Source organism: Eubalaena glacialis, chromosome X, assembly GCF_028564815.1.
Source record: "Eubalaena glacialis isolate mEubGla1 chromosome X, mEubGla1.1.hap2.+ XY, whole genome shotgun sequence".
Classification (NCBI taxonomy): Eukaryota; Metazoa; Chordata; class Mammalia; order Artiodactyla; family Balaenidae; genus Eubalaena; species Eubalaena glacialis.
Window position 1 is genome coordinate 135,717,282 of NC_083736.1, and position 26,898 is coordinate 135,744,179.

At 35.8% G+C, this 26,898-nt stretch overlaps 1 protein-coding gene across 1 annotated transcript in view; it reads right to left on the minus strand.

Annotated features, from left to right (window-relative positions):
* Positions 1–26,898, minus strand: part of GABRA3 (gamma-aminobutyric acid type A receptor subunit alpha3) — a 146,712-nt gene that overhangs the window by 29,496 nt on the left and 90,318 nt on the right. Inside the window, exon 6 of the mRNA XM_061177800.1 lies at positions 6,242–6,385. Within this exon, the coding sequence (XP_061033783.1) occupies positions 6,242–6,385 (144 nt within the window). The remainder of the gene's footprint in view (positions 1–6,241; positions 6,386–26,898) is intronic.

The following is a 26,898-nucleotide window of genomic DNA, read 5'->3' on the forward strand; positions in this document are numbered from 1 at the left end:
TGCATACACAAATGCAGACACGGACACAGATACATTGACAGTTCTTCAAAATATATTTATAATTTGAGCATTTCTCACCACTTCCGCTGTTACCACTTTGGACTAAGCTACCATCATCCCTTACTTAGAGTACTGTAATAGCTTCCTAACGTGCCTTGCCTCTGTACTTGTCCCCTTCAATGCATTCTTAGCGTACCAGCCAAAATGAGTCTATTATAATAAAAGTCAGATTCAGTCTTTCTTTTGCTTAAGGCTCCCCAATAGTTTCCCATCTCTCAAAGAGTAAAAGGCAAATTTCCCCAAAGAGTCTCCAAAGGTCCATGCAATCTGATTGCTCTACTACCTTTCTTGTTAGAGCTTCTTATTTTTCACCTCTCTCTCTCTCTCTGCCCTCATTTGGTTTCAGTATGTCTCCCAAATGAGGCAATTTCCCACTTTCCTACCTCACCCACTCCCTTGTACCTAAGCCTAGGAAGCACCATCTGGTTAGCCAAAGCTCAATATACAATCCATATTGTGTGTGTATTCACATTCTAGCTTGTTTATGTGAACGTGAAAAATACAAGTAGGCTTAGTTTTAATTTATCAAAGAATTGTCATACAAAATTGTAGAATTTCTTCATTATAACATTGGGGTTGCTTTTTTTTTTCTCTCTGCCACTTTTTCAATCCTTTTATTTATTTGTTCCCCACCCCCTCCCCCTCTCTCCTCCTTCTCCCCCTCTCTCCTATCTGTGTACATTTTAACTGCTTTCTTTCCCTGTCCTTCTGTTCACTCTTTTTCTCAGCTGAGGAGGCACTGAAGATTTATTTTTAACAATAGTTGGACTTTGATTAGCTTGGGGAATTTCTTCCCCTTCCACATATTAGTCTCACACCCCTGAATTCCTTCCTGTCTATTAGTCCTATATCTGATCATGTAAAATATTTAATATTTATGAATAATATTTATTATATATTTTATATAAGTTATATTCTGTAGATCTGAAAGGAAAGCAAGTGGACTTTTCAAAAGCTTATCAAATTAGCCATTGTTTTAAATAACTGAATATTTAAATAAATATTTTCTTAAGCCTCTCCTTTTCTATCCTTCTTTCTTTCAATTTCTATCTTGTTGTTTCTCTTCCAAAGAAGCAAAGAGAGTGATTTAAGATCAGCAAGGTGGTGGAATAGGACAGCCCCGGCTCTAGTACCCTGTCACAAAAATATGGTTTAGCAGCTACCCACGGAAGAGAACACTTTGTGAAAATCCCAGATATAAGAAGTAAAGCTGAAGCAGCACCCATCCGGGGCATGAAAGCCAAGAAAAGTGACATTAGAAGGATAACAGAAGTGGTATCAATTTGTTGCCGCCTTCCCTCCCCCAGGCCAGCTCAGTGCAGCACCTAGAGGGTACCTCTGAGTCTGTGGTTTCTCCAGTGGGGAAATGAGAACCCAAGGCAGATATCCAGCTTTCCTGGGCATTCCCCTGGAGGCCCACTTCTGCTTTGCCTCATGGGGAACGCTCTGGGAATTGGCAGGGCCAGATAATTTGGGGTCAGCTAGCACAAAGGAATATGGCATAACTTACAGCCAACATTGTGCGAATCTTGGAGGTGGTATCAGGTCCCCTGCCAGCATCATCGCCTGATCAAAAGTACAGTCAGCAGTCTAAATTCAACTGCAAGGGAACCCAACCTCTGAGAGCAGCCCGCAGCTCTGGCATACAGAGTAGTAGATACAAAAGCCCCGCCCAACAGCGGAGCTCAAGCCAACTGCAGAACTCCAGCAGAGCCCTCTTCCAGTGGCAGTGAGCCACGTAATAGGGCCACGTCCCTTGGTGGCTGTTGCCTCACTGCACCAAAATGGTGACCTCAGGGGTCAACTGCTGCTCTGGCTAAGCAGTCATGGGGTTTTGGCGCCCCCCGCCCACGGAATGGCATCTGCAGGTGGGTCAAAACACACCCGCCACGCTGCTCTTATTTTCTGATTTGTCTTCACTTACCTATGTTCCATGTCTAAACAAATAATATACACAGTGACAGTAATGAGAGTTTTTCTAACCAATGGTCAAATTTCTAGGAAAGATGCAAAAATAAGATCAGGCTCCTCTTAGAAAATTAATGTAAATATTGCAAATAAGGGGAAATGGAGTCAGTGCTGAAGTAGGGAACAGTGTGAAGAACTAGCCACCAACTTAGAGAAATTTCATTCATTTATTTAACACATGTTTGAATCTGGAGCAAAGAGCAGGAGCCCTCTGCTTAGAACTACTTCATGCTGAGGACTGACAGCTTTCAGAGAGAAAACCACTCATACAAAACAGAACACCCACAGATTGTGGGTTTTTCTCTGGCCCAGCTTCCCATTAGTATGTTGGACACCACATACAGGAGCATATCAGAATTCAGAAAGGAATGCCCATAATTTATAGTCACATGAAAACAATATACATTTATGTGAGGTAATATTTATATGGTTTCTAAACCAAAGGGTGTCAAATAATATACAGCAAAAAGTCTACCTCCTTCTCACCATTTCATTTCTCCTTCCTTTAACTATAATTAACAGCTTCTTGTGTATATTCTAGAAATACTATTCCTATACTAATATATATCCTTATAGTCTTTGGTGGTTTTGTATTTGCTATTTTCACTCAACAGTATATCCTGCAGATATTCCCATTGAACTTCCTCATTCCTTCTTACACCTGCCTAGTTTACTGATGTACACTGTATCATGTTTTCAAAACTAATTTGCTGTTATAATCTAATATCTGCAATAACCCTATTTTCAAATAAGGTCACATTCTGAGGCACTGGGGGGCAGGATTTCAACATATCTTTTGGGAGACATAATTCAATCCATAACATCTGCATTGCCAAGAGTGAAGGGAAACTGGCATGCTCATACACTGATAATGAGAGTGTGAATTGTTTCACCTTTTAGAATGGCAATTTGTCAATATGTATTAAAAATTTTTTTAATGTGTCTACTTTCTGAAATAGCAATCTCAATATTTTGTTTTTATCCTAAGCAGGTAATTACATAGGAACAAAATGCTATATGGAAAAAGAAGGTCTTTGCAGTGTTCTTTATATCATTAAAACAGAAAATAATCATAGGTAATTGGTTAAATGGATTATGATCCAGTAAGATGAAGATATTATTGAGTTTCACAATGAAATGCTATGCTTCCCACTGATAGCAACACTTATCATTGTCAAGAAGGCTGGCTGTGGCCTCAGTTGATGGCCTTTTAATTTTCTTTTTAAATTTAGAGTAAAACTAAAACAGGTAATAATTAATATATGCCCATTCTAATTGTTAAAATATTATTACTAACTACTTAGAACTAACAACAAAAAACAAGTGTTGGTGAGGATGTGTGGAAATGGAAACCCTCATGTACTCTTGGTGGGAATGTATACTGGTGCAACTACTATGGAAAACAGTATGGAGTTTCCTCAAAAAATTAAAAATGGGGGACTTTCCTGGTGGTCCAGTGGCTAAGACTCCACGCTCCCAATTCAGGGGGCCCGGGTTCAATCCCTGGTCAGGGAACTAGATCCCACATGTCACAACTAAGAGTTCGCATGCCGCAACTAAAAGATCCTGCATGCCACAACTAAGACCTGGTGCAGCCAAATAAATAAATAAATAAATAAATAAATAAATAAATAAATTTAAAAAATTAAAAATGGAACTACTATACGATCTAACAATTCCACTTATGGGTATTTATCTGAAGAAAATGAGAACACTAGCTTAAAAAGATATATACACCTCCATCTTCACTGCAGCATTATTTACAAGAGCCAAGACATGGAAACAACCAAAGTGTCTCTCCATGGATGAATGGATAAAGAAGATGTGGTATATATAGATACAATGGAATATTATTCAACCATAAAAAGAAGGAAATTTTTGCCATTTGCAACAACATGGATGGACCTTGGGGACATTATGCTAAGTGAAATAAGTCAGACAGAGCAAGACAAATATTGTATCTCACTTATATGTGGAATCCAAAAAACAAAACAAAACAAACAAAAAACCAAGCTCATAGATACAAAGAATAGATTAGTGGTTGCCAGAAGCCAAGGGTAGGTGTTAGGTGAAATGGGTGAAGGGAATCAGAAGGTACAAACTTCCAGTTATAAAGTAAATAAGTCCTTGGGGTGTTATGTACAGCATGATGACTATAGTTAGAATACTATACTGCACACTTGAAAGCTGTTGAGAGTAGATCTTAAAAGTTCTCATCACAAGAAAAAAATTCTATAACTATGTATGGTGATGGATGTTAACTAGACTTCCTGTGGTGATCATTTCACAATACATACAAATATTGAATCATAATGTTGTACACTTGAAACTAATGCCAATTATATCTGAATAAAAATATATCACTAGCTTGTGTGTACATTTTATTTGGATCCTGTACACTTAGTGACAAGAAAACATGCTTACAATATAAAATTACATAAAAAACAGCTTATAAAACAGTATCAATATTATGGTCCCATTTATATAAAACCATATTTATATTAAAAGTGCAAAGAGAACCTTCTTAAAGGTTACACACCAAAATGTATAATAATCAGTTAATGCACTAAATTCTTCTAAAAAGTTTTTTTCTAGATGGTGGAATTAAAGAATATTTTAATTTACATTTTTTGCTCCTCTGATATTTCTAATTTTTCTATCATGAACGTGTGATAAAGACTAAACAAACAGTGGTTTAACCAAATGAAATGGGGCTGCTTGGATGGCTAATGATGGGTCTCAAAAGTTGATACCAGGTGAGCAGTGCCAAGGAGGGATGGGGAAGTCAGGAGAGTGAACAGATGCTATAGCCCCAGAAATTCTCTCCCTTCTGCGGAGTGGACCTCCAGCGCTCCTGGGTTACCCTTGGTCTCTAGGGGTCCGCCTTGCTGTGCTGGGATGCACAGAGCCTTCATCAGGAGCCTGGGTACTCTTTGCCCACAGGTTGGGGTGGGAGGGAGGGGAGGGTCTGATCTCAGATGGGAGGTCGTTTGCAGCAGCAGCGGCACCCCACAGCAGGAAGTGGCTTCCGCTCAAAAATGCAAGGGTCACAGTAGGACAGTAAAAATACACTTTGTACATGCAGGCACTAAAGGTCCTCCTCCCTCTACCTGCTTGGGGAGAGCAGAACTGGCCGGGTGGGTACTTTCCCCTCACCCCCACAGATCAGCTGACCTTCTCCAAGAGATCATGTTCTCACAAACCTCTGGCCTTTTGAACCTCCATATTGCCATTCTCAAGAATAGCCTTTCCCCACACCAAGTTCCAAATCTCTAAATCCTGTTGTCCTTTAAATCCATTTCAAATGCTGCTTTTTTTTAGGTTCCCGCCCCTGGTCCTAGGATGGAGGGAGAACAGACCACAGACATACTGTAACACTATGAGAGGGAACAGCAGTGTCCAGCTAATGAAAAAAAGGACAAGAGTACCCTACTTCATTTATAATTATGGATTCAGAGATCTTCCATGGAGACAAGTGTTGAAAGTTCCCACCCTTTCATGGCAAAAAATATTGTAAGATATGTGGGCCCCTAAGATATACTCCATTTTGTCAAATACCCTAAAATTAGTTGGGATCCAGGGTGCCTCCTTCCTCAGGCCCCTACAACTGGTTAGTTTCCAAATAGATAGGACTTAAGGCTACAGAACAAGCCTCTAAGTTCCATTTATCAATGTCCAAGGAAGAGCCATTGAGAGGACCTGGCAATGTTTGCCAGACACACTTGTTTCTGAAATGGGTGATTCACTTAAGAAAATAATTCCATGGCTCATTCCTGGACCTCCTGGCTGTGTTCTGGCCTCTCCTGGGGTTATTACCTTGCCACCTCTGTATTGGTGGAGTTAAGCAAATATTTTCATGAAAACTTTAGGATCAAAGTTTAGCTCTCCCACTATCATGACTTCCCTCTGCTTTCTCTTCTACCACAGTCCAGCCCTAATGACCTTGACCTAACTCACGAAGAAACAGCAGGGCATCATGGTTAAAAGTATGATCTTGGAAGCCAATCTGCCTGGGTTCAGATCTTGGCTCTGACATTACATAACTGTGACATGGAACAAATTATTAAACATCTGTATGCCTCAGTTTCCTTAAGATAATAGTACCTACCTCACAAGACTGTTTTGTTAACATAAGTTATTATAAGCACTTAAAACAGTGACTGGTATGTGGTACAGGTTACAAAAATGCTTGCTAAATAAAATAAATAAATACCTGTACTAGACCGGATTATTTCTGTCCCAACAACATGGCCCAGCAGGTCATATTGATTCAGTCGAGAGCCATCCTGTGCCACTTCCACAGATTTGTTCTTCCCAAGAGTCCAAGAGTAAACTACTTCGGCTGTTGTATAGGCATCTAAGGCAGAAAAAAGTCAAGAAGGAGAAGTGAAGGGAAAGGAAAATGATTATCTTTGATACTAAACTTGCATGAGATTGAAATACAACTTCCATCCCAAAAGAGTTTTAGATATGTGGTATATCTTCAACTGAAGTACATTTATCCATGCATATATTAAGTACTTGTTGAACAATTACTAACAGTTTATGCTGGACACACAGAAATAAACCCAAAGTGGTCTCTTGCTTCAATGACTCACAGTCTTCTGGACTGCCAATAAATTGTTAAACTTTTCCTTCTCTTGGAGGATAGAGAGTAGGGGCAAGGGGAGGAATGGTTAAAATATTACCTAATGCAGATGTCACAAATTCAAATGCCCACAGGAGCTAGAGCGGTATCTTAAATGACCAAATCAGGCTAGTTGTAGGAAAAATAAACTGCTAGAAATGTAATAAATTTTTCTTTAATTAATTATGGGGTGAACATATGAAATAATGTAAAAAATCATACTGGGGATATTTTAAATTAAAAATGAAAAATTACAAATTAAAAAAAACAATAATTAATGATTATAATTTTATTTTGAAATTTATTACCACTTTAATTTTGCAAACCAGAAACCTGCCACCATTTCTTCTGCATCAGGGTGTTAATGTCAGGTCTTGTATTTGGAATTCCAATGTCGAGTACAGAATTTAGTACAGATTAATTTTAACAGGGGTGTGGGTAAGGAAATGGTGAGGGAATGAGGAGTGAGGTTATTTAGTTTTAGTCAGTATCTTAAAAGAATAGAGTTGCTTTCTTTCCAGACACAGATTAACTCTTTGCACAGTGGGTTTTATATTTGGGGTGAGCACTTTGCCCTAACTCAGATATCTAGTCTCATAATAAAGGGAAGCTGACAACCATACTGCTCACCCTCTTCATTCATTTTTGAGCTGTTTATTGTTCAAGTCATTGGGAGGTCTCCAGCTCATGGTGGCAGCTATTATGTCCATAATATGCTCTACTTAAACCTTTTACCACAAAGCAAATAATTGCTAGTCAATCTACCAATGAACGAACATAAATTCTGTATCCCTACAAAACTTTGCGATGTTGGATATGTATTTCATAAAAATCTGACATTAACACTTACATGTATTAATTGTGATCTGCTTATGTTACATTTTTTAGGACTTTTTTCAATATATTCAAGTAAACCATTTTCTGATTTGCTTTTAATGGACATGCCCAAAAGTTGTTCATTCACATCAAAATTCTCATTGAAATTATGAGAAAATACACATAACTCTCATAAGTGACAAAAGAAAATGCCACAAGAAATCTAACTTTTAAACATAATATGCCCTGTATATGGTCTCGGTCATTTCTTCAACTCACTGACAAAAATACTTCTGGTTCAATGTATAATTTCTACTGCAATTAAAGACATTTTTATAAATCTTGTGTCTATAAAATATTTTGATGCCTGTGAAGGTTTATTGCTTAATTAATGCATAACTGCTTTTCCCAGCAGCAACACTTAATGTATATATTCAAATACAAAACCTGTTGAACTTTCAGTCTGTTTAATAAAATTAAGATTTTCATTGTACATCTTTTTTAATATATCAATTATGGTTCTTATAATGGATTGCATAATGTTGATATCTGAAGTTTTATTTTTCAACAAAAGCATACTGTGTATGCATAGAAACAGTGTATAAATATTCTTCATTTTTATTAGGAAATGCAAACTTGCCATCTTTTTTGAAATAGTCCTTTCAGTCTATCTTTTATTTATTTATTTTAAATTTTTATAGCTGTGGGTACAAGAACTATGTCACTTTCCTCTTAATTCAACTAGGAGCTCTTAAATCTATCAACTAAGTGAGTTGATTAATGGCAACTAACATTGGACCCTGTTTTCAGGGAGAGAGCAGAAAGTGCCCATATACAAGGGGCAGCCACTACTCAGCCCCAGCTGTTTGTGGCCATGTGGGGATTTGAGTCCAATGTTGTCCAATCTTCTGATTTCATAAAATAATAAACAAATCTGGAATTTTGTACGACATCTCCCAAATTTCAAATCTTGGAGGATAATTTTGAAGGTTATTAACACTGTATAGATCAAATAAATGACATCTGCAAACCACCAACTTGTAACCTCCTGTCTAGAGATTTTCCCCTATGGATGGCTGTGGTCTCTTGTGATTCAGTTTTGGAAACAAAGCATCCTCTGCTGCCTATGGGGTATCTAGGGCTCCCAACTAGAATTGAGATCTTTAAACTACTATCACCAAGAAGAAAGGGATATCCTCTCCTCAGGACTCTTCTTACACACTTACCTAAAACTTATACTAAGACTATTAAGTGAGGACTATCACAAGGCTATTAATAAAATGTGATTTCACAAGGCCCTTGTCCTCTCATTTTCCCCGGTGCCTTCCATCCTTAATATATATGTTTGGGTTCTACTATTCCGAAACATATAATTACCCGTATGTGTCTTCTTTTATTTTTATTTTTTTATTATTATTTTTTTACTTTTCTTACAGCAGGTTCTTATTAGTCATCAATTTTACACGCATCAGTGTATACATGTCAATCCCAATCGCCCAATTCATCACACCACCATCCCCACCCCTACGCAGCTTTCCCCCCATGCTGTCCATATGTTTGTTCTCTACATCTGTGTCTCAACTTCTCCCCTGCAAACCGGTTCATCTGTACCATAGTTCTAGGTTCCACATACATGCGCTAATATACGATATTTGTTTTTCTCTTTCTGACTTACTTCACTCTGTATGACAGTCTCTAGATCCATCCACGTCTCAACAAATGACCCAATTTTGTTCCTTTTGATGGCTGAGTAATATTCCATTGTATATATGTACCACATCTTCTTTATCCATTTGTCTGTCGATGGGCATTTAGGTTACTTCCATGACCTGGCTATTGTAAATAGTGCTGCAATGAACATTGTGGTGCATGTGTCTTTTTGAATTATGGTTTTCTCTGTGTATATGCCCAGTAGTGGGATTGCTGGATCATATGGTAATTCTATTTTTGGTTTTTTAAGGAACCTCCATACTGTTCTCCATAGTGGCTGTATCAATTTACATTCCCACCAACAGTGCAAGAGGGTTCCCTTTTCTCCACACCCACTCCAGCATTTGTTGTTTGTAGATTTTCTGATGATGCCCATTCTAACTGGTGTGAGGTGATACCTCATTGTAGTTTTGATTTGCATTTCTCTAATAATTAGTGATGTTGAGCAACTTTTCATGTGCTTCTTGGCCATCTGTATGTCTTCTTTGGAGAAATGTCTATTTTGGTCTTCTGCCCATTTTTGGATTGGGCTGTTTGTTTCTTTAATATTGAGCTGCATGGGCTGTTTATATATTTTGGAGATTAATCCTTTGTCAGTTGCTTCGTTTGCAAATATTTTCTCCCATTCTGAGGGTTGTCTTTTTGTCTTATTTATGGTTTCCTTTGCTGTGCAAAAACTTTTAAGTTTCATTAGGTCCCATTTGTTTATTTTTGTTTTTATTTCCATTACTCTAGGAGGTGGATCAAAAAAGATCTTGCTGTGATTTATGTCAAAGAGTGTTCTTCCTATGTTTTCCTCTAAGAGTTTTATAGTGTCCGGTCTTACATTTAAGTCTCTAATCCATTTTGAGTTCACTTTTGTGTATGGTGTTAGGGAGTGTTCTACTTTCATTCTTTTACATGTAGCTGTCCAGTTTTCCCAGCACCGCTTATTGAAAAGACTGTCTTTTCTCCATTGTATATCCTTGCCTCTTTTGTCATAGATTAGTTGACCATAGGTGCGTGGCTTTACCTCTGGGCTTTCTATCTTGTTCCATTGATCTATGTTTCTGTTTTCATGCCAGTAGCATATTGTCTTGATTACTGTAGCTTTGTAGTACAGTCTGAAGTCAGGGAGTCTGATTCCTCCAGCTCCGTTTTTTTCCCTCAAGACTGCTTTGGCTATTAGGGGTCTTTTTTGTCTCCATATAAATTTTAAGATTTTTTGTTTTAGTTCCGTAAAAAATGCCATTGGCAATTTGATAGGGATTGCATGGAATCTGTAGATTGCTTTGGGTAGTATAGTCATTTTCACAATATTGATTCTTCCAATCCAAGAACATGGTATATCTCTCCATCTGTTGGTATCATCTTTAATTTCTTTCATCAGTGTCTTATAGTTTTCTGCATACAGGTCTTTTGTCTCCCTAGGTAGGTATATTCCTAGGTATTTTATTCTTTTTGTTGCAATGGTAAATGGGAGTGTTTCCTTAATTTCTCTTTCAGATTTTTCATCATTAGTGTATAGGAATGCAAGAGACTTCTGTGCATTAATTTTGTATCCTGCTACTTTACCAAATTCATTGATTAGCTCTAGTAGTTTTCTGGTAGCATCTTTAGGATTCTCTATGTATAGTATCATGTCATCTGCAAACAGTGACAGTTTTACTTCTTTTCCAATTTGGATTCCTTTTATTTCTTTTTCTTCTTTGATTGCCGTGGCTAGGACTTCCAAAACTATGTTGAATAATAGTGGGGAGAGTGGACATCCTTGTCTTGTTCCTGATCTTAGAGGAAATGCTTTCAGTTTTTCACCATTGAGAATGATGTTTGCTGTGGGTTTGTCGTATATGGCCTTTATTATGTTGAGGTAGGTTCCCTCTGTGCCCACTTTCTGGAGGGTTTTTTATCATAAATGGGTGTTGAATTTTGTCAAAAGCTTTTTCTGCATCTATTGAGATGATCATATGGTTTTTATTCTTCAGTTTGTTAATATGGTGTATCACATTGATTGATTTGCATATATTTAAGAATCCTTGCATCCCTGGGATAAATCCCACTTGATCATGGTGTATGATCCTTTTAATGTGTTGTTGGATTCTGTTTGCTAGTATTTTGTTGAGGATTTTTGCATCTATATTCATCAGTGATATTGGTCTGTAATTTTCTTTTTTTGTAGTATCTTTGTCTGGTATTGGTATCAGGGTGAAGGTGGCCTCATAGAATGAGTTTGGGAGTGTTCCTTCCTCTGCAATTTTTGGAAGAGTTTGAGAAGGATGGGTGTTAGCTCTTCTCTAAATGTTTGATAGAATTCACCTGTGAAGCCATCTGGTCCTGGACTTTTGTTTGTTGGAAGATTTTTAATCACAGTTTCAATATCATTACATGTGATTGGTCTGTTCATATTTTCTATTTCTTCCTGGTTCAGTCTTGGAAGGTTATGCCTTTCTAAGAATTTGTCCATTTCTTCCAGGTTGTCCATTTTATTGGCATAGAGTTGCTTGTAGTAGTCCCTTAGGATGCTTTGTATTTCTGCGGTGTCTGTTGTAACTTCTCCTTTTTCATTTCTAATTTTATTGATTTGAGCCCTCTCCCTCTTTTTCTTGATGAGTCTGGCTAATGGTTTATCAATGTTGTTTATCTTCTCAAAGAACCAGCTTTTAGTTTTATTGGTCTTTGCTATTGTTTTCTTTGTTTCTATTTCATTTATTTTTGCTCTGATCTTTATGATTTCTTTCCTTCTGCTAACTTTGGGTTTTGTTTGTTCTTCTTTCTCTAGTTCCTTTAGGTGTAAGGTTAGATTGTTTATTTGAGATTTTTCTTGTTTCTTGAGGTAGGCTTGTATAGCTATAAACTTCCCTTTTGGATCGTCGTGTTTTCATTGGCATTTGTCTCTAGGTATTTTTTGATTTCCTCTTTGAGTTCTTCAGTGATCTCTAGGTTATTTAGTAACGTATTGTTTAGCTTCCATGTGTTTGTGTTTTTTACGTTTTTTTCCCTGTAATTCATTTCTAGTCTCATAGCGTTGTGGTCAGAAAAGATGCTTGACATGATTTCAATTTTCTTAAATTTACTAAGGCTTGATTTGTGACCCAAAATGTGATCTATCCTGGAGAATGTTCTGTGCGCACTTGAGAAGAAAGTGTAATCTGCTGTTTTTGGATGGAATGTCCTATAAATATCAATTAAGTCTATCTAGTCCATTGTGTCATTTAAAGCTTCTGTTTCCTTATTTATTTTCATTTTGGATGATCTGTCCATTGGTGTATGTGAGGTGTTAAAGTCCCCCACTATTATTGTGTTACTGTTGATTTCCCCTTTTACAGCTGTTAGCAGTTGCCTTATATATTGAGGTGCCCTATGTTGGGTGCATATATATTTATAATTGTTATATCTTCTTCTTGGATTAATCTCTTGATCATTATGTAGTGTCCTTCCTTATCTCTTGTAACATTCTTTATTTTAAAGTTTATTTTATCTGATGTGAGTATTGCTACTCCAGCTTTCTTTTGATTTCCATTTGCATAGAATATCTTTTTCCATCCCCTCACTTTCAGTCTGTATGTGTCCTTAGGTGTGAAGTGGGTCTCTTGTAGACAGCATATATATGGGTCTTGTTTTTGTATCCATTCAGCAAGCCTGTGTCTTTTAGTTGGAGCATTTAAATCATTCACGTTTAAGGTAATTGTCGATATGTATTTTCCTATTACAATTTTCTTAATCGTTTTGGGTTTGTTTTTGTAGGTCCTTTTCTTCTCTTGTGTTTCCCACTTAGAGAAGTTCCTTTAGCATTTGTTGTACAGCTGGTTTGGTGGTGCTGAATTCTCTTAGCTTTTGCTTGTCTGTAAAGCTTTTGATTTCTCCATCGAATCTGAATGAGATCCTTGCTGGCTAGAGTAATCTTGGTTGTAGGTTCTTCCCTTTCATCACTTTAAGTATATCATGCCACTCCCTTCTGGCTTGTAGAGTTTCTGCTGTGAAATCAGCTGTTAACCTTATGGGAGTTCCCTTGTATGTTATTTGTCGTTCTTCCCTGGCTGCTTTCAATAATTTTTATTTTTGCCAGTTTGATTACTATGTGTCTCGGCGTGTTTCTCCTTGGGTTTATCCTGTATGGGACTCGCTGCGCTTCCTGGACTTGGGTGGCTATTTTCTTTCCCATGTTAGGGAAGTTTTCGACTATAATCTCTTCAAATATTTTCTCTGGTCCTTTCTCTCTCTCTTCTCCTTCTGGGACCCCTATAATGTGAATGTTGTTATGTTTAATGTTGTCCCAGAGGTCTCTTTGGTTGTCTTCATTTCTTTTCATTCTTTTTTCTTTATTCTGTTCTGCAGCAGTGAATTCCACCATTCTGTCTTCCAGGTCACTTATCCGTTCTTCTGCCTCAGTTACTCTGCTATTGATTCCTTCTAGTGTAGTTTTCATTTCAGTTATTGTATTGTTCATCTCTGTTTGCTTGTTCTTTAATTCTTCTAGGTCTTTGTTAAACATTTCTTGCATCTTCTCGATCTTTGCCTCCATTCTTTTTCCGAGGTCCTGGATCATCTTCATTATCATTATTCTGAATTCTTTTTCTGGAAGGTTGCCTATCTCCACTTCATTTAGTTGTTTTTCTGGGGTTTTATCTTGTTCCTTCATCTGGTACATAGCCCTCTGCCTTTTCATCTTGTCTATCTTTCTGTGAATGTGGTTTTTGTGACACAGGCTGCAGGATTGTAGTTCTTCTTGTTTCTGTATATGTCTTCTTATCTTTGCCATTCAAGTGTTTGTAACTCCCTATGGTTAAAGGACAAAGCAGTGTTCTGCCCAATATACCCAAGAGTTTGACAATGGAAATTAGAACAGCTCTGTTCTGGGAAGGGGTAAGTGATGGAAGATATTATCCACCCCCAAGAAAGAAAAGGAATTTCTTGCTGAATCTCTTAACTTAAACTGAGTACCTTGACCATCAATCCTGAATATTAGCCCTAAAAATCCTAGCATGTTCTAGTACAGATGTGACAATAAATTGTGCAGCTACCAGTACCGTAGAAACTTCACTGGGCCCAGAGTGGCAACTTGTTTTATGCAAAATGCAATGGTTTCATTTCTTTGACAATAATCAAAAGGAGGAAAAAGTATTTTCTTCTCATTTGTTGGAGGTCAAATCAGGAAGGGCAAAAACTACTAAAGGAAGAGAAGGAAGAGGGAGAAATATATTCAAAAAACAAATTGAAAACTACTTGATTGTCTGCTCACAGCCTGACCCCATATTTGTAAAAGAGGTTAATAAGGCACAGTGAGCACCACCAGGATGCCCACAATCTATTGATGGAGACAGACATTGCACAATAGTTATAGCACCAGCCTAAACATGAGAATTATGAACACTAATGAAACAAAAACAAGTGTTAAGTGAAACCAGAGGGAGGCTCTATTGATTCTGCTTAGAGTGTAGTGTTAGAGAAGGATTCATAAACTGGGTGATACTCAGAAGATGAGGTCACATTCAGTAGGTGATAGAAGGACTTCCCTAGCCAAAGAACAACACAGCAAAGGCAAAAATCCATAAGAGAGCATGGAGTGTTAAGGGAATTAATGGTATCCCTGGACTTACAGGCTAAAAGGAAGCTGAGGTTATATTATAAAATATCTTATTTGCCCACACCAAGAAATAAGGGTTTTATGGCCTTAAATGACACATTAGACCAGTTGGGCTTAATAGATATTTAAAGGACATTCTGTCCAAAAACATCCGAATATACATTCTTTTCTGTGCACATGGAAGTTCTCCGGGATAGATCACATTCTGTCCACAAAGCAAGTCTCAATAAATTTAAGAAGATAGATATTATATCAAGCATCTTTTGTGACCACAAAATATGAAACTAGAAATCAATTATAGGAAGAAAAATGGAGAAAACACAAACACGTAGACGCTAAACATCATGCTACTAAAACACCAATGGGCTAACGAAAAAAATCAGAGAGGAAATCATAAAATACCTGGAAACAAATGAAATGAAATCACAACATTCAAAAAGCTATGGGAAGCAGCAAATGAAGTTGTAAGAGGGAAGTTTATGGCAAAACAAGCCTATGTCAGGAAACAAGAAAAATCTCAAATAAACAACCTAACCTACCATCTAAAGGAATTAGAAAAAGAAGAACAAACAAAGTCCAGAGTCAGCAGAAGGAAGGAAATTATAAAGATCAGAGGGGAAAAAATGAAGTAGAGATCAAAAAAAAAAAACAAAACCCACAACAATAGAAAAGATAAATGAAACCAAGAGCTGGGTTTTTGAAAAGATAAATAAAATTGACAAGACTTTAAGCCATGCTCATTAAGAAAAAAAAAGAGAGAAGATGCAAATAAAATAAGAAATGAAAGAGGAGAAATTACAATGAATATTACAGAGATACAAAAAATCATAAGAGAATACTATGAATATATGCCAACAAATTGGACAACCTAGAAGAAATGGATAAATTCCTAGAAACATACACTCTTCCACAACGGAGTCAGAAAGAACTAGATGATCTGAACAGACTGATCACTAGTAGTGAAATTGAATTAGTAATCAAAAAACTCCCAAAAAGCAAAAGTCCAGGACTAGACAGCTTCACAGAGGAATTCTACTAAGTATACAAAGAAGAATTAATACCTATCCTTCTCAAACTATTCCAGAACATTGAAGAGGAGGGAACACCCCCAAATTCATTCTATGAGGCCACTATTACCATGATACCCAACCAAAGACAATACAAGAAAAGAAAATTACAGGCCAATATCTCTGATGAATATAGATGCACAAATCCTCAACAAAATACTAGCAAACCAAATCCAACAATATATAAAAAGAATTATATACCATGATCAAGTGGAAATTATTCTAGGATGCAATAATTGTTCAATATCCACAAATCAATCAGCATGGTATACCACATTAACAAAAGGAAAGACAAAAACCACATGATCATCTCAATAGATGCAGAAAAAGCATTTTACAAAATTCAACATCCATTTATAATAAAAACTCTCCAGAAAGTGGGCATAGAGGGAACATATCTCAAAATAATAAAGGCCATCTATGACAAACCCACAGCTAACATTGTGTTTTCAATGGTGAAAAGCTGAAAGCTTTTCCTCTAAAATCAGGAACAAGACAAGGATGCCCACTCTTGCCATTTCTGTTTAACATAGTATTGGAAGTCCTAGCCACAGCAATCAAACAAGAAAAAAAAAAAAGACATCCATATTAGAAGGAAAGAGGTAAAACAGTCACTCTTTGCAGATGACATGACACTATACATAGAAAATGCTAAAGTCTGCACCAAAAAACTATTAGAACTAATAAATTAATTCAGTAAAGTTGTAGGATTCAATATTAATATACAGAAATCTGTTGCTGTTCTATACACTAATAATAAACTATCAGAAAAAGAAAACAAGAAAACGATCCCATTTACAATTGTATTAGAAAGAATAAAATAAGAAGGAATAAATTTAACCAAGGAAGCGAAGGACCTATATTCTGAAAACTGTAAGTCACTGATGAAGGAAATGGAAGATGATACAAACAACTGGAAAGGTATCCCATGTTTACAGATTGGAAGAATTAAAATAGTTAAATTGTTTAATATTAAAATGTCCATACTACTCAAAGCAATCCACAGATTTAATACAATCCCTATCAAAATATCCATGACATTTTTCACAGAACTAGCACAAATAATCTTAAAATTTGTATGGGAGCACAAAAGACCCCAAAGAGCCAAAGCAATCTTGAGAAAAAAGAACAAAGTTGGAAGTCATGATCCCTGACTTCAGGCTGTATTACAAAGCTACAGTAATCAAAACAGTATGATACTGGCACAAAAACAGAAATATAGATCAATGGAACAGGATAGAAAGCCCAGAAATAACCCCACGTACTTATGACCAATTAAACTATGACAAAGGAGGCAAGACTATACAATGGAGAAAAGACAGTCTCTTCAATAAATGTTGCTGGGAAAACAGCTACCTACATGTCAAAGAATGAAATTCGAACACTCCCTCATACCATATACAAAAATAAACTCAAAATGGATTAAAGACCTAAATGTAAGACCGGAAACCATAAAATTCCTAGAAGAAAACATAGGCAGAGCACTCTTTGACATAAGTGTTAGCAGTATATTTTTGGATTGTCCCTTTAAGCAAAGGAAACAAAAGGATAAGTAAACAAATGGGACCTAACTAAACTTAAAAGCTCTTGTGCAGCAAAGGAAACTATCAACAAAACAAAAAGACAACCTACTGAATGGGAGAAAATATTTGCAAATGATATGTCCAATAAGGGGTTAATATCCAAAATATATAAACAGTTCATATAACTCAATATCAAAAACAACCCAAAAAACTTGATTAAAAAAGAGAGAGAAGACCAGAATAGACATTTTCCCAAAGACATACAGATTGTCAACAGTCATATGAAAAGATGCTCAATATTCCTAACCATCATGGAAATGCAAATCAAAACCACAATGAGATATCGCCTCACATGTATTATAATGGCTGTCATCAAAAAGACCACAAATAACAAACTTGGCAAGGATATGGAGAAAAGGGAAACCTAGTACACTAGTACAATGTTAGTGGGAATGCAAGTTGGTGCAGCCACTATGGAAAACAGTATGGAAGTTCCTCAAAAAACTAAAAATAGAACTACCATATGATCCAGAAATTCTACTCCTGCATGTATATATGCAGAAAATGAAAATATTAATTTGCAAAGATTATCTGCACCCCAAGGTTCAAAGCAGCATTATTTTCAATAGCCAAGATATGGAAGCAAGCTAAGTGTCCATCAACAGATGAATGGATAAAGACAATATATTGTGTGTGTTTGTGTGTGTGTGGGGGGGGGAGGTAAAATGGGATGTTACTCAACCATAAAAAAGAATGAAATTTTGATATTTGCAAACATGGATGGACTTGGAAGGTATTATGCTCAGTGAAATAAGTCAGACAAGGAAAGACACATACTGTATGTTATCACTTATATACAGAATCTAAAAATTACAACAAACTAATGAATATAAGAAAACAGAAACAGACTCCCAGATATAGAGAACAAACTAGTTCTTACCAGTGGGAAGAGAACTTGGGGGAGGGCAAGATAGGGGTAGGGGATTAAGAGACACAAACTATACTATGTATAAAATAAGTAAAATACAGGGATATACTGTACAGCACAGGGAATATAGCCAATAATTTATAATAACTTTAAATGAAGTATAATGTATTAAAATATTGAATCACTATGTTGTATACCTGAAACTAATATAATATTTTAAATTAACTATACTTAAATTTTTAAAAATGAAATAAGGGTTTTAGTCCATAGGCTATAAGTTCTTGTGGACATGCCTGAAATAGAGAGATGATATGGCCAGATGTATAATTTGGAAAGATTGCTCAACCTGCAATATGGATGCCTTGTTAGAAAGAGTGAAACTAAAGCCAAGACAGTAGTTAAAAGGCCATCACAATGTTTGGTGTGAATGACATTTAGGACACAATATAGAGTATTAGACAGTGGGATGAATTAAGTGGAATAAGGAGGAGATCTCAGTGGCAGAATATAACTGGTGGCTTTTCATGATGGTTAAGAAAGAAAAGGACGAAGTCTAAGGAAGGATTCTAGATGACACAGAGTTTGTAACTTTTGCAAGTACTTGGCTAATGATGGAATTCATTCACCCACTGGGGAACAGAACTCTTCCCCTTTAGGCCTTCTCTTTCTTCTCTCCTTCCTCCCTGACCTTTGGGTTCCTGTAAGCCCTCAAATTCCCTCACATAGAGTCCTACCCCTTCTCCTCAGTTTCATTTCTTTTCTTGGAGGAGCAGGGGTAGAGTGGCTTGGGAAATGGATACTGCAGAAAGGATATCTATCAGACAATCAGAACTACAGCATTCCCAGAATGGCCCCCTCAACATATATTGTATTGGCTATGATGGCACTAGCATCTCTTTGTCTTTAGTTGCTTTGCCAAATGCCTCTTTCTGTTACTCGAGCCTTGGTATGTGCCAGCCCCAGGAATATGGGAAGTAAAAATCAATCCTGCCATGATAACACCAATGAGAAGGCATTCCCTTTGACCTCATACTGTCAGAGAATGATTGCTTGCTTGCTTGATTGATTAAGTCAGTCACTCATTCAACAAATACTAAGACATTGTATTAGATAGTTAATGTACAGAGATCATAAGACATATGAGGTCCCATCCTTTCATTGAGCTTATAGTCTAGTGGAAAAAGACAGAGAATATATAAGTAAATAAATAAAGATAATATCATACAGTGATAAGTGCTATAAAAAAATAAAACAGAGTTTATGAGGTGGAGAGGGGTTTCATTAGATACAGTGATCACAGAAAACCCCTTTGAGGGGGTGGCTTTTAAGCAGGAAAATGGAAAATAAGCAAAAGCCAGAGCTTGCTGGAGAATATTTCAGGCCACAAACAAACAAACAACCACAAAAAACAGAAAGTGCAAAGTCTTCTAAGTGGGAAACATCTTGCAGTGTTGCAGTGTTCTAGGAACTGGCAGAAGGCTGATGTAAAGGGGAAAGCGATATGAGATGAGGTTGAAGAGATAAACAACAACCCGAATACAGGATCTAAACCAAGGCAGGGAACACAAAAGAAGGTTTTAGAGAAAAAATAATAATCAGTTTGGTTTGGGCACATTCAGTAAAAGTACAAGAGTTCTGATGAACATAACAACTACAGCCTAAGGTTGGCATACATATAAAACCAAATGGAAACAAACACTGTATACGTTTATAACTAATTCAAATACTTAGTCAGGATTTTAAATTATCCAAAGTTACAAGGTAAGTTATAGGCACTAGTTACCAGCAAATCAGGACAAATTTGGATTTCTGGCATGAAGTATATGTGTTTATGCATTTATTGAAATGATCAAGTGGTTTTTGTCCTTTATTCTATTGATATGGTATATTACATTGATTGATTTTTGGATGTTAAGCCAACTTTATATTCCTGGGATATATCCCACTTAAAGATAGTGGATAATCCATTTATAAGTTTTTTTTTTTATTTGGTTTGCTAGTATTTTGTTGAAGATCTTTGTGTTTATATTCATAAAGAGTATTTGTCTTTGCTTTGCTTTTCTTGTGATCTTTGGTTTTGGTAGCATAGTGATACTGACCTGACTGAATGTCACCTCCTCTTCTGTATTTTACAAGACTTTGTGAAGACTTAGTATTCACTCTTCTTTAACTGTCTGGTAAAACTCAATGGTGAAACCATCTGGACCTGGGCTTTCCCTTGTGGGAAGTTATAAAATTACTAATTAAGTCTCTTTTTATAGGTCCAATAAAAATTTCTATTTTTTTTCCTCAGTCAGTTTCAGTAGTTTGTGTGTTACTAGTAATTTTTCCATTTCATCTAGGCTATATAATTTGTTGACCTATAATTTGCAGCTCATAGTTTTCCTGTATAATCCTATTTATTTCTGTAAGGTCAGTAGTGATGTCCCCTCTTTCATGATTTTAGTAATATGATTATTCTCTTGTTTTGTGTGTGTGTGTGTGTGTTTTGTGTTCCCCACACCCCTTGGTCAGTCTAGCTAAAGGTTCATCAGTTTTACTGATCTTTTCAAAGAACCAACTTTTAGATTATTTGATTTTCTTTAATGTTTTTCTATTTTCTGTTTTATTTAATTTCACTCTAATATTTATTATTTTCTTCCTTCTGCTTCTTTTGGGTTTAGTTTGCTCTTCTCTTTCTAGTTTCTTAAGGTGGAAGGTCAGGTTCTTCTTTTTAATACAGGCTTTACAGTTATAAATTTCCCTCTGAACACTGCTTTAGGCTGTTTATACATTGTGCATAATTTTCACTAATTTCAAAATATTTTCTAATTTCCCTTGTGATTTCTTCTTTGAGCCATTGTTTATTTAGGTGTGTGTTATTTAATTTCAACATATTTGTGAATTTCCCAAATTCCCTTCTGTTATCGATTTCTAATTTCATTCAATTGAGGTTAGATAACACACTTTGTATGGCTCCAATACTTTTAAACTGATTGCATCTTGTTTTATGGCCTAACATATAGTCTACCACAGAAAATGTTCCATGTGCACTTGAGAATAATGTGTGTTCTGATATTGTTTGGTAGAGCGCAATATAAATGTTTACTAGATCTAGTTGGTTTGTAGTGTGTTCAAGTCTTCTATTTCTATGTTGATGTTCTGTCTAGTTGTTCTATTGGAAGTGGAATATTAAAATATTCAGTTTTTATTGTTGAATTGTCTATTTCTCCTTTCAATTCTTATCAGTTTTGCTCCATGTATTTTGGGGTTCTATGATTAGGTGCATATATCTTTATAATTGTTATATCTTCCTGATGGATTGACCATTTTGTCATTAAAAAATCTTCCAGGCTTCTACAGAGTGGGGGTAAAGAGGATGGGAACAGAGTTCTCTGGCCTTACTGAGAATCAGCCATTTTTCTTGACTAACACTCCTCAGATTGTTGTGAGCCTTTGGTTAGAGTTTGGATTGAAAGTTTATTTTGCCAATTTTTGAAAATGTTCTTGTTGCTTTTATGGAAGAGTGAATTTTCAGAAGTTCTCACTTCACCATTCCAGAATTGCTTCCTTATTAGAGATTTTAAGGTTAACTTTAACTGCCCACTTAAGAATTTAAACCACTCTCTCCTTCTTAATGTACTTTATTTGGTTTCCTGGATAATATGTTCCCTTAAGTTTCCTCATACTTCAGCTATCCTATCCTTCACATTTACTGAGTTATTCTCTTCTCTTTAGCCTTTAAATGCTGTAAATGACTTATCCAGCCTTATGGCTTTAAATATCACCTATATGGATGAAACCTGAATTAAATCTCCAGTCCAGATATCTTTTCTGAACACCAGACTTACATTCCATATAATCAGCACCCAGAAGCACTAGTTGTGTCCCTTATCAAGCATGACCCCCATCAGGTGTAACCATTATCCTGACTATTGTTTCTATGTGTAAATTCCTTTCTGGCATTTGTTGGGAAATTTATATATTTTTTCTGAATTTCAAATACTGAGAAAAATAGTTGAGAAATCAGCAAAATGGAAAAAGTATTATAATTCTACTATAAGAATTAGAGCTTAACAATAGACACAGAAACATTACTGGCTTAAAGAAATCTACTAATGTCAAGTGAAAAGCAAGAACAGGAAATGCTGGCACACTGAGTCAAAAGTATTGAAATTCTAAATATCAGCACAGGAGTACACGTTGATCGGATCAGTTGATTTTGCTTATTATAAGTGTATCTTTGTAGCCCTGTATGCTGCTAATAGCAAGTCATTATTGCAAATTATATATTGTCTATATGCATAGTATACAGTATACAAACCCTGTGAGTGTCTTTTCAAGATATAACAAGTTTGAGAAGCAAAATAAACCCTTAAACTGGCAATTTTGACATTTGATTTTGTATAGTTCTGTTACCTTGCTAAGAGATCCAAATGTTTTAATTCAAATACTACCCAATAAGATTTGCTGGTGTTTTCCAGTGTTTGAGTATCTTCTATAGTAATGTTACTGGCATTTGCTAATATTTCTAAACTTGTTATTTCATATTTTAAAAAGTTGTATATCCATAATAATGAGCAAAGGGCATGAAAGTCTGAAGTGTTTTATGAATAACATTTAATTTATGAAATTCTTGGGAATTCCAACTCTTATTCCTGATTTCCATAGTTTAATATGATAGAAATTTGGAAATACTACCAATAGCAATGACGGATGAAATATTAAAGATTTCTAACACCACAGATTAGTTTTGCCTATTTTTATATATGACGTAAATGGAATCATGCACTATATACATGGATGTGTCTGGCTTTCACTCAGCATTAAACCTGTGACCTCATCCAGATTGAGTTGTTGAGTATAATATACTTGTCATTCTTGTATAGTATTCCATTGTATGAATATGTCACAGATATTTTTATTGAAGTATAGTTGATGTACAATGTTGTGTTAATTTCTTTGTCACAGATTTTTAATCCATTTTGATGGACATTAGGGTAGTATCAAGTCTACTAAAATTAGCTATGCTATGAACATTCATTATATGCCTTTGGTAGACATAAGTACTGATTTATGTTTGGAAATATACTCAGGGCTAGAGATGCTAGGCTATATGATACGTGTATGTCCAGCACTAGTAGATACCACCAAACAACTTCTCAAAACCTTTGTACAAATTTACATTCCTATCAGCAATGCACTTTAGTTATTCTAGTGGGTGTGGGATAATATTCTCTGGACTGTAATTTGCATTTCCCTGCTGACTAATGTAATTGATCACTTTATGTGGGTGATTGGAAAACCCTGTTTTATAAGGTGACTGTTCAACACTTTGGCCTTTTTTTTTCTATTGAGGTTTCTGACTACTACTTATAGACTTGTAGGGGATATCAATAATTATGGATTTGAGTAATTTGTCATGTACATGCAATGCAAATATTTTCTCCCACTCTATGGCTTGCCTTTTCACCATTATCTTTTGATAAAGAGAATTTCTTAATTTTTAACATATTCCAAGTCATCCTCTTTTACCTTTGTGGTTAGTGCTATTCTATGTCCTGTTTAAGTAATTTATATCTCTTCTAATATCATAAAGATATTCTCTTATGTTTTCTTCTAAAAGCTTTATTGTTTTACCTTTCACCTTTTCACATTTAGAGTTGTAATCCATCTGGAATTTATTTTTGTGTATGAGAGAGATAAGGCCCCCCCCACCTCTGTGTGTGTGTGTGTGTGTGTGTGTGTGTGTGTGTGTACTTTCTGCTATGCCCCATTAGTCTATTTTTCTATCTTTGCAACAATAATACATATTGCTTTAAAGTATACCAAAGCTTTAACACTTTAAAATAGGTCTTCTTATCTGGTATTGGATTTGATTTGATTGTAAACTCTGAATGTAAACTCTCCAGCTTTGTCTTTTTCAAGATTGTCTTAGCTATTTTTGGCACTTTTATATTTCTATTTAAACTTTAGAATCAGTGTTGTTTTCTTTGTATTTATCCTGCTTGGTGTTTACCAATTTCTTGAATCTTTGGATTGATAACTTTCATCAGTTTTAAGAATGACTGGCCTTTAGCCACTTAATGATTGCTTTTGCTCATTTCTCTTCCTGTTTTTCTTCTACAAAATTACACATGACAATATATTTTACTGTGTCCCACGTATTTATTTACTCTTTTCTGTATTTTTGTCTCTCTGTACTTCAGTTTTGCCATTTTCTATTTAACTATTTTTAAGATCTCTAATCCTGTCTTCTACTTATTAAATCCACCCTTTGAATTCTGAATTTTCGATATTGTACTTTTCCATAACTAATTTCTAATTTATTCTCCTTTATAGATTCCAATTTTCTGTTGAAATTCCCTATCTTTTATCTATTTTATTCATCTTTTCCCTTTTTTCTTGAACATATTAACCATAGTTTTTAAAAGTCCTTATCCACAATCTGATATCTGAATCACATGTAGGTCTGTTTTCATATTCTGGTTTTGGTTTTGGATCTTGGTTTTAGATCACATGATCCTGCCTATTGATATGCCTAATGATTTTTTATTGAATTCCAGACATTGTGTAATAAAAATGTAGAGTTTTCAGATGATGTTGACTTCCACCAGAGAGACTTCATTCTTTCCTTTGTTAGGCAGATAGTGTGGGATAATTATCACCTTAATCCCATAAGGCACTGAGCTGTGTTATGGTTTTGGTTAAACCTAGTCTGTCTCTGATGTCCTCTTAAATTTAGGATATAGCTTCTCCAGGGTTTTAAATGGATAGCCTAGCATGTCATCTTTTTTATAGCATTGGGAGACTGTAGGAAAGCCAGCTCTACTTTTCAAAGTTTTTCACATTAGTTATTATACTTTGTGCAAGTTCAAAATTCAGCAATTGTATTGAGAGGGGTATCAGTCAAGAGGCTGAGATCTCTTAGATCTCTACTTTTATCACTTTAGCATTGTGTGACCATCAGAATTATTACTTTTTTTTTTAAATATCATCCAGCAGCAGCCCTATGCCCAGGGCCAAACTTGAATTCCAAGTTGTAATCCATGCCCAGAATTGGCAAGTACCACCAAGAATGAAGAAGCTACAGGTCACAGATTCATCTGTGAGAGGTTCTACCCTTTCTCCAGAATTTTAGTCTCTTCAATCCTTATTGCTCAACAGTTCTGGGTCTCCTAATTGTTCATGAGGGGAGCATTGTTTATCCACAAACAACTCTATCCTACCCAGAGTGGAAGTAATACTCATCTAACTTGATAGTAAATTCATTAGGACAGAAATCTACAAGTCACCCTTGAGTTCTCTCTTTTTCTAATATTCCACATCTAATTCATTGGAGGATCCTCTGGGATTGTCCTTCACAATATATCCAGAATCAAATTACTTCTTACCACTTATGCCACTATCACTCTTACCTGAGCCATTATCATCTCTCATCTGAAATACTGCAATAACCTCTTAACTGGACTCCCTGCTTCTATCTTTCTCATACTTATATTTTTAACAGAGTATCCATAATGATTCTTTAAAAACCATAAATCAGATAACATAATTATTTTGTTCAAAATATTCCAATCACTCCCTATTTTCCCTCAGAATAAAATTCAAAGCCTTTTAATGTTCTTCAAGACTTAGATGACCTGATCCCCTCTTTGATCTCATATCTGAGATACTTTTCTGACTCCCTGGCTGTTCCCTCTAACTAGAGTATTATTTCCTCAAATATCTGCCTTGTTAAACCTTGTACCTCCTCAAAATTTCTGCCCAAATTTCACTTTTTCAAAGAGACCTATGCTGATTACTCTATTTTAAATTTCAATGGCAATGCTCATCTTCCACCTAGACATGACTGACCCCACCTTATTCTGTAGTACTTTTATGTCTTCTCATGGTGCATCTCATTTTACAACATACTTTATACTTTACTTTTTCATCTAGTGTTTGTTTTCTCTTTTGCCATCACTCTGTCCTCTACAGTGTAAGCTCCATATGGGCAGGTCTTTGTCTTATTCATGGATACATTCCAAGCTCCTAGAACAGAGCCTGGCCCATGGGAGACAATCTGTAAATATTTGACAATGATTGAAAAAATATGTCACACATAATTATTTGGGTCTTTTCAAACGCACTTTCTACTTCAAAATACAGAGATAAATCTAATTTAGAGATGATCAACACAGACCTTGATATATTGCTCTGATGACTCCCAAATGAAACTTACTCTGAAATTCTTAGTCAGAAACTCACTCAAATTCTATTCAATTTTGATTTTTCTAATTCATTTGAAAATAGGCTATGTATCTATTCATTTCTCTGCCAGATTTACAGCTACTGGCAAAGGCAGTACTCTCTAAAAATGAGGAAATTTCTAGAGTCTCTTCCCGTCTACCATTTACTGCAGGGAATTAGAACTATAGTATATGAGGATGCAGGTAGAATAGGCATTTCAAAAATACAAACACATTCTGTTTGAGGGATCTTGCCTTTAGGAAGCTACTACTGTACTTTATATTAGTTCTATCTTGGTTTGTCTTCTGGATAATTTAGGAAACAGATGTTAATGTTTCAATCTAATGAAAGACAAATTAGTCTAAAATGGTGAAATAAGGTTTCCTGTCTAGAAGGAAAACTGTTAAAGGTTAAATCTCCTCCTG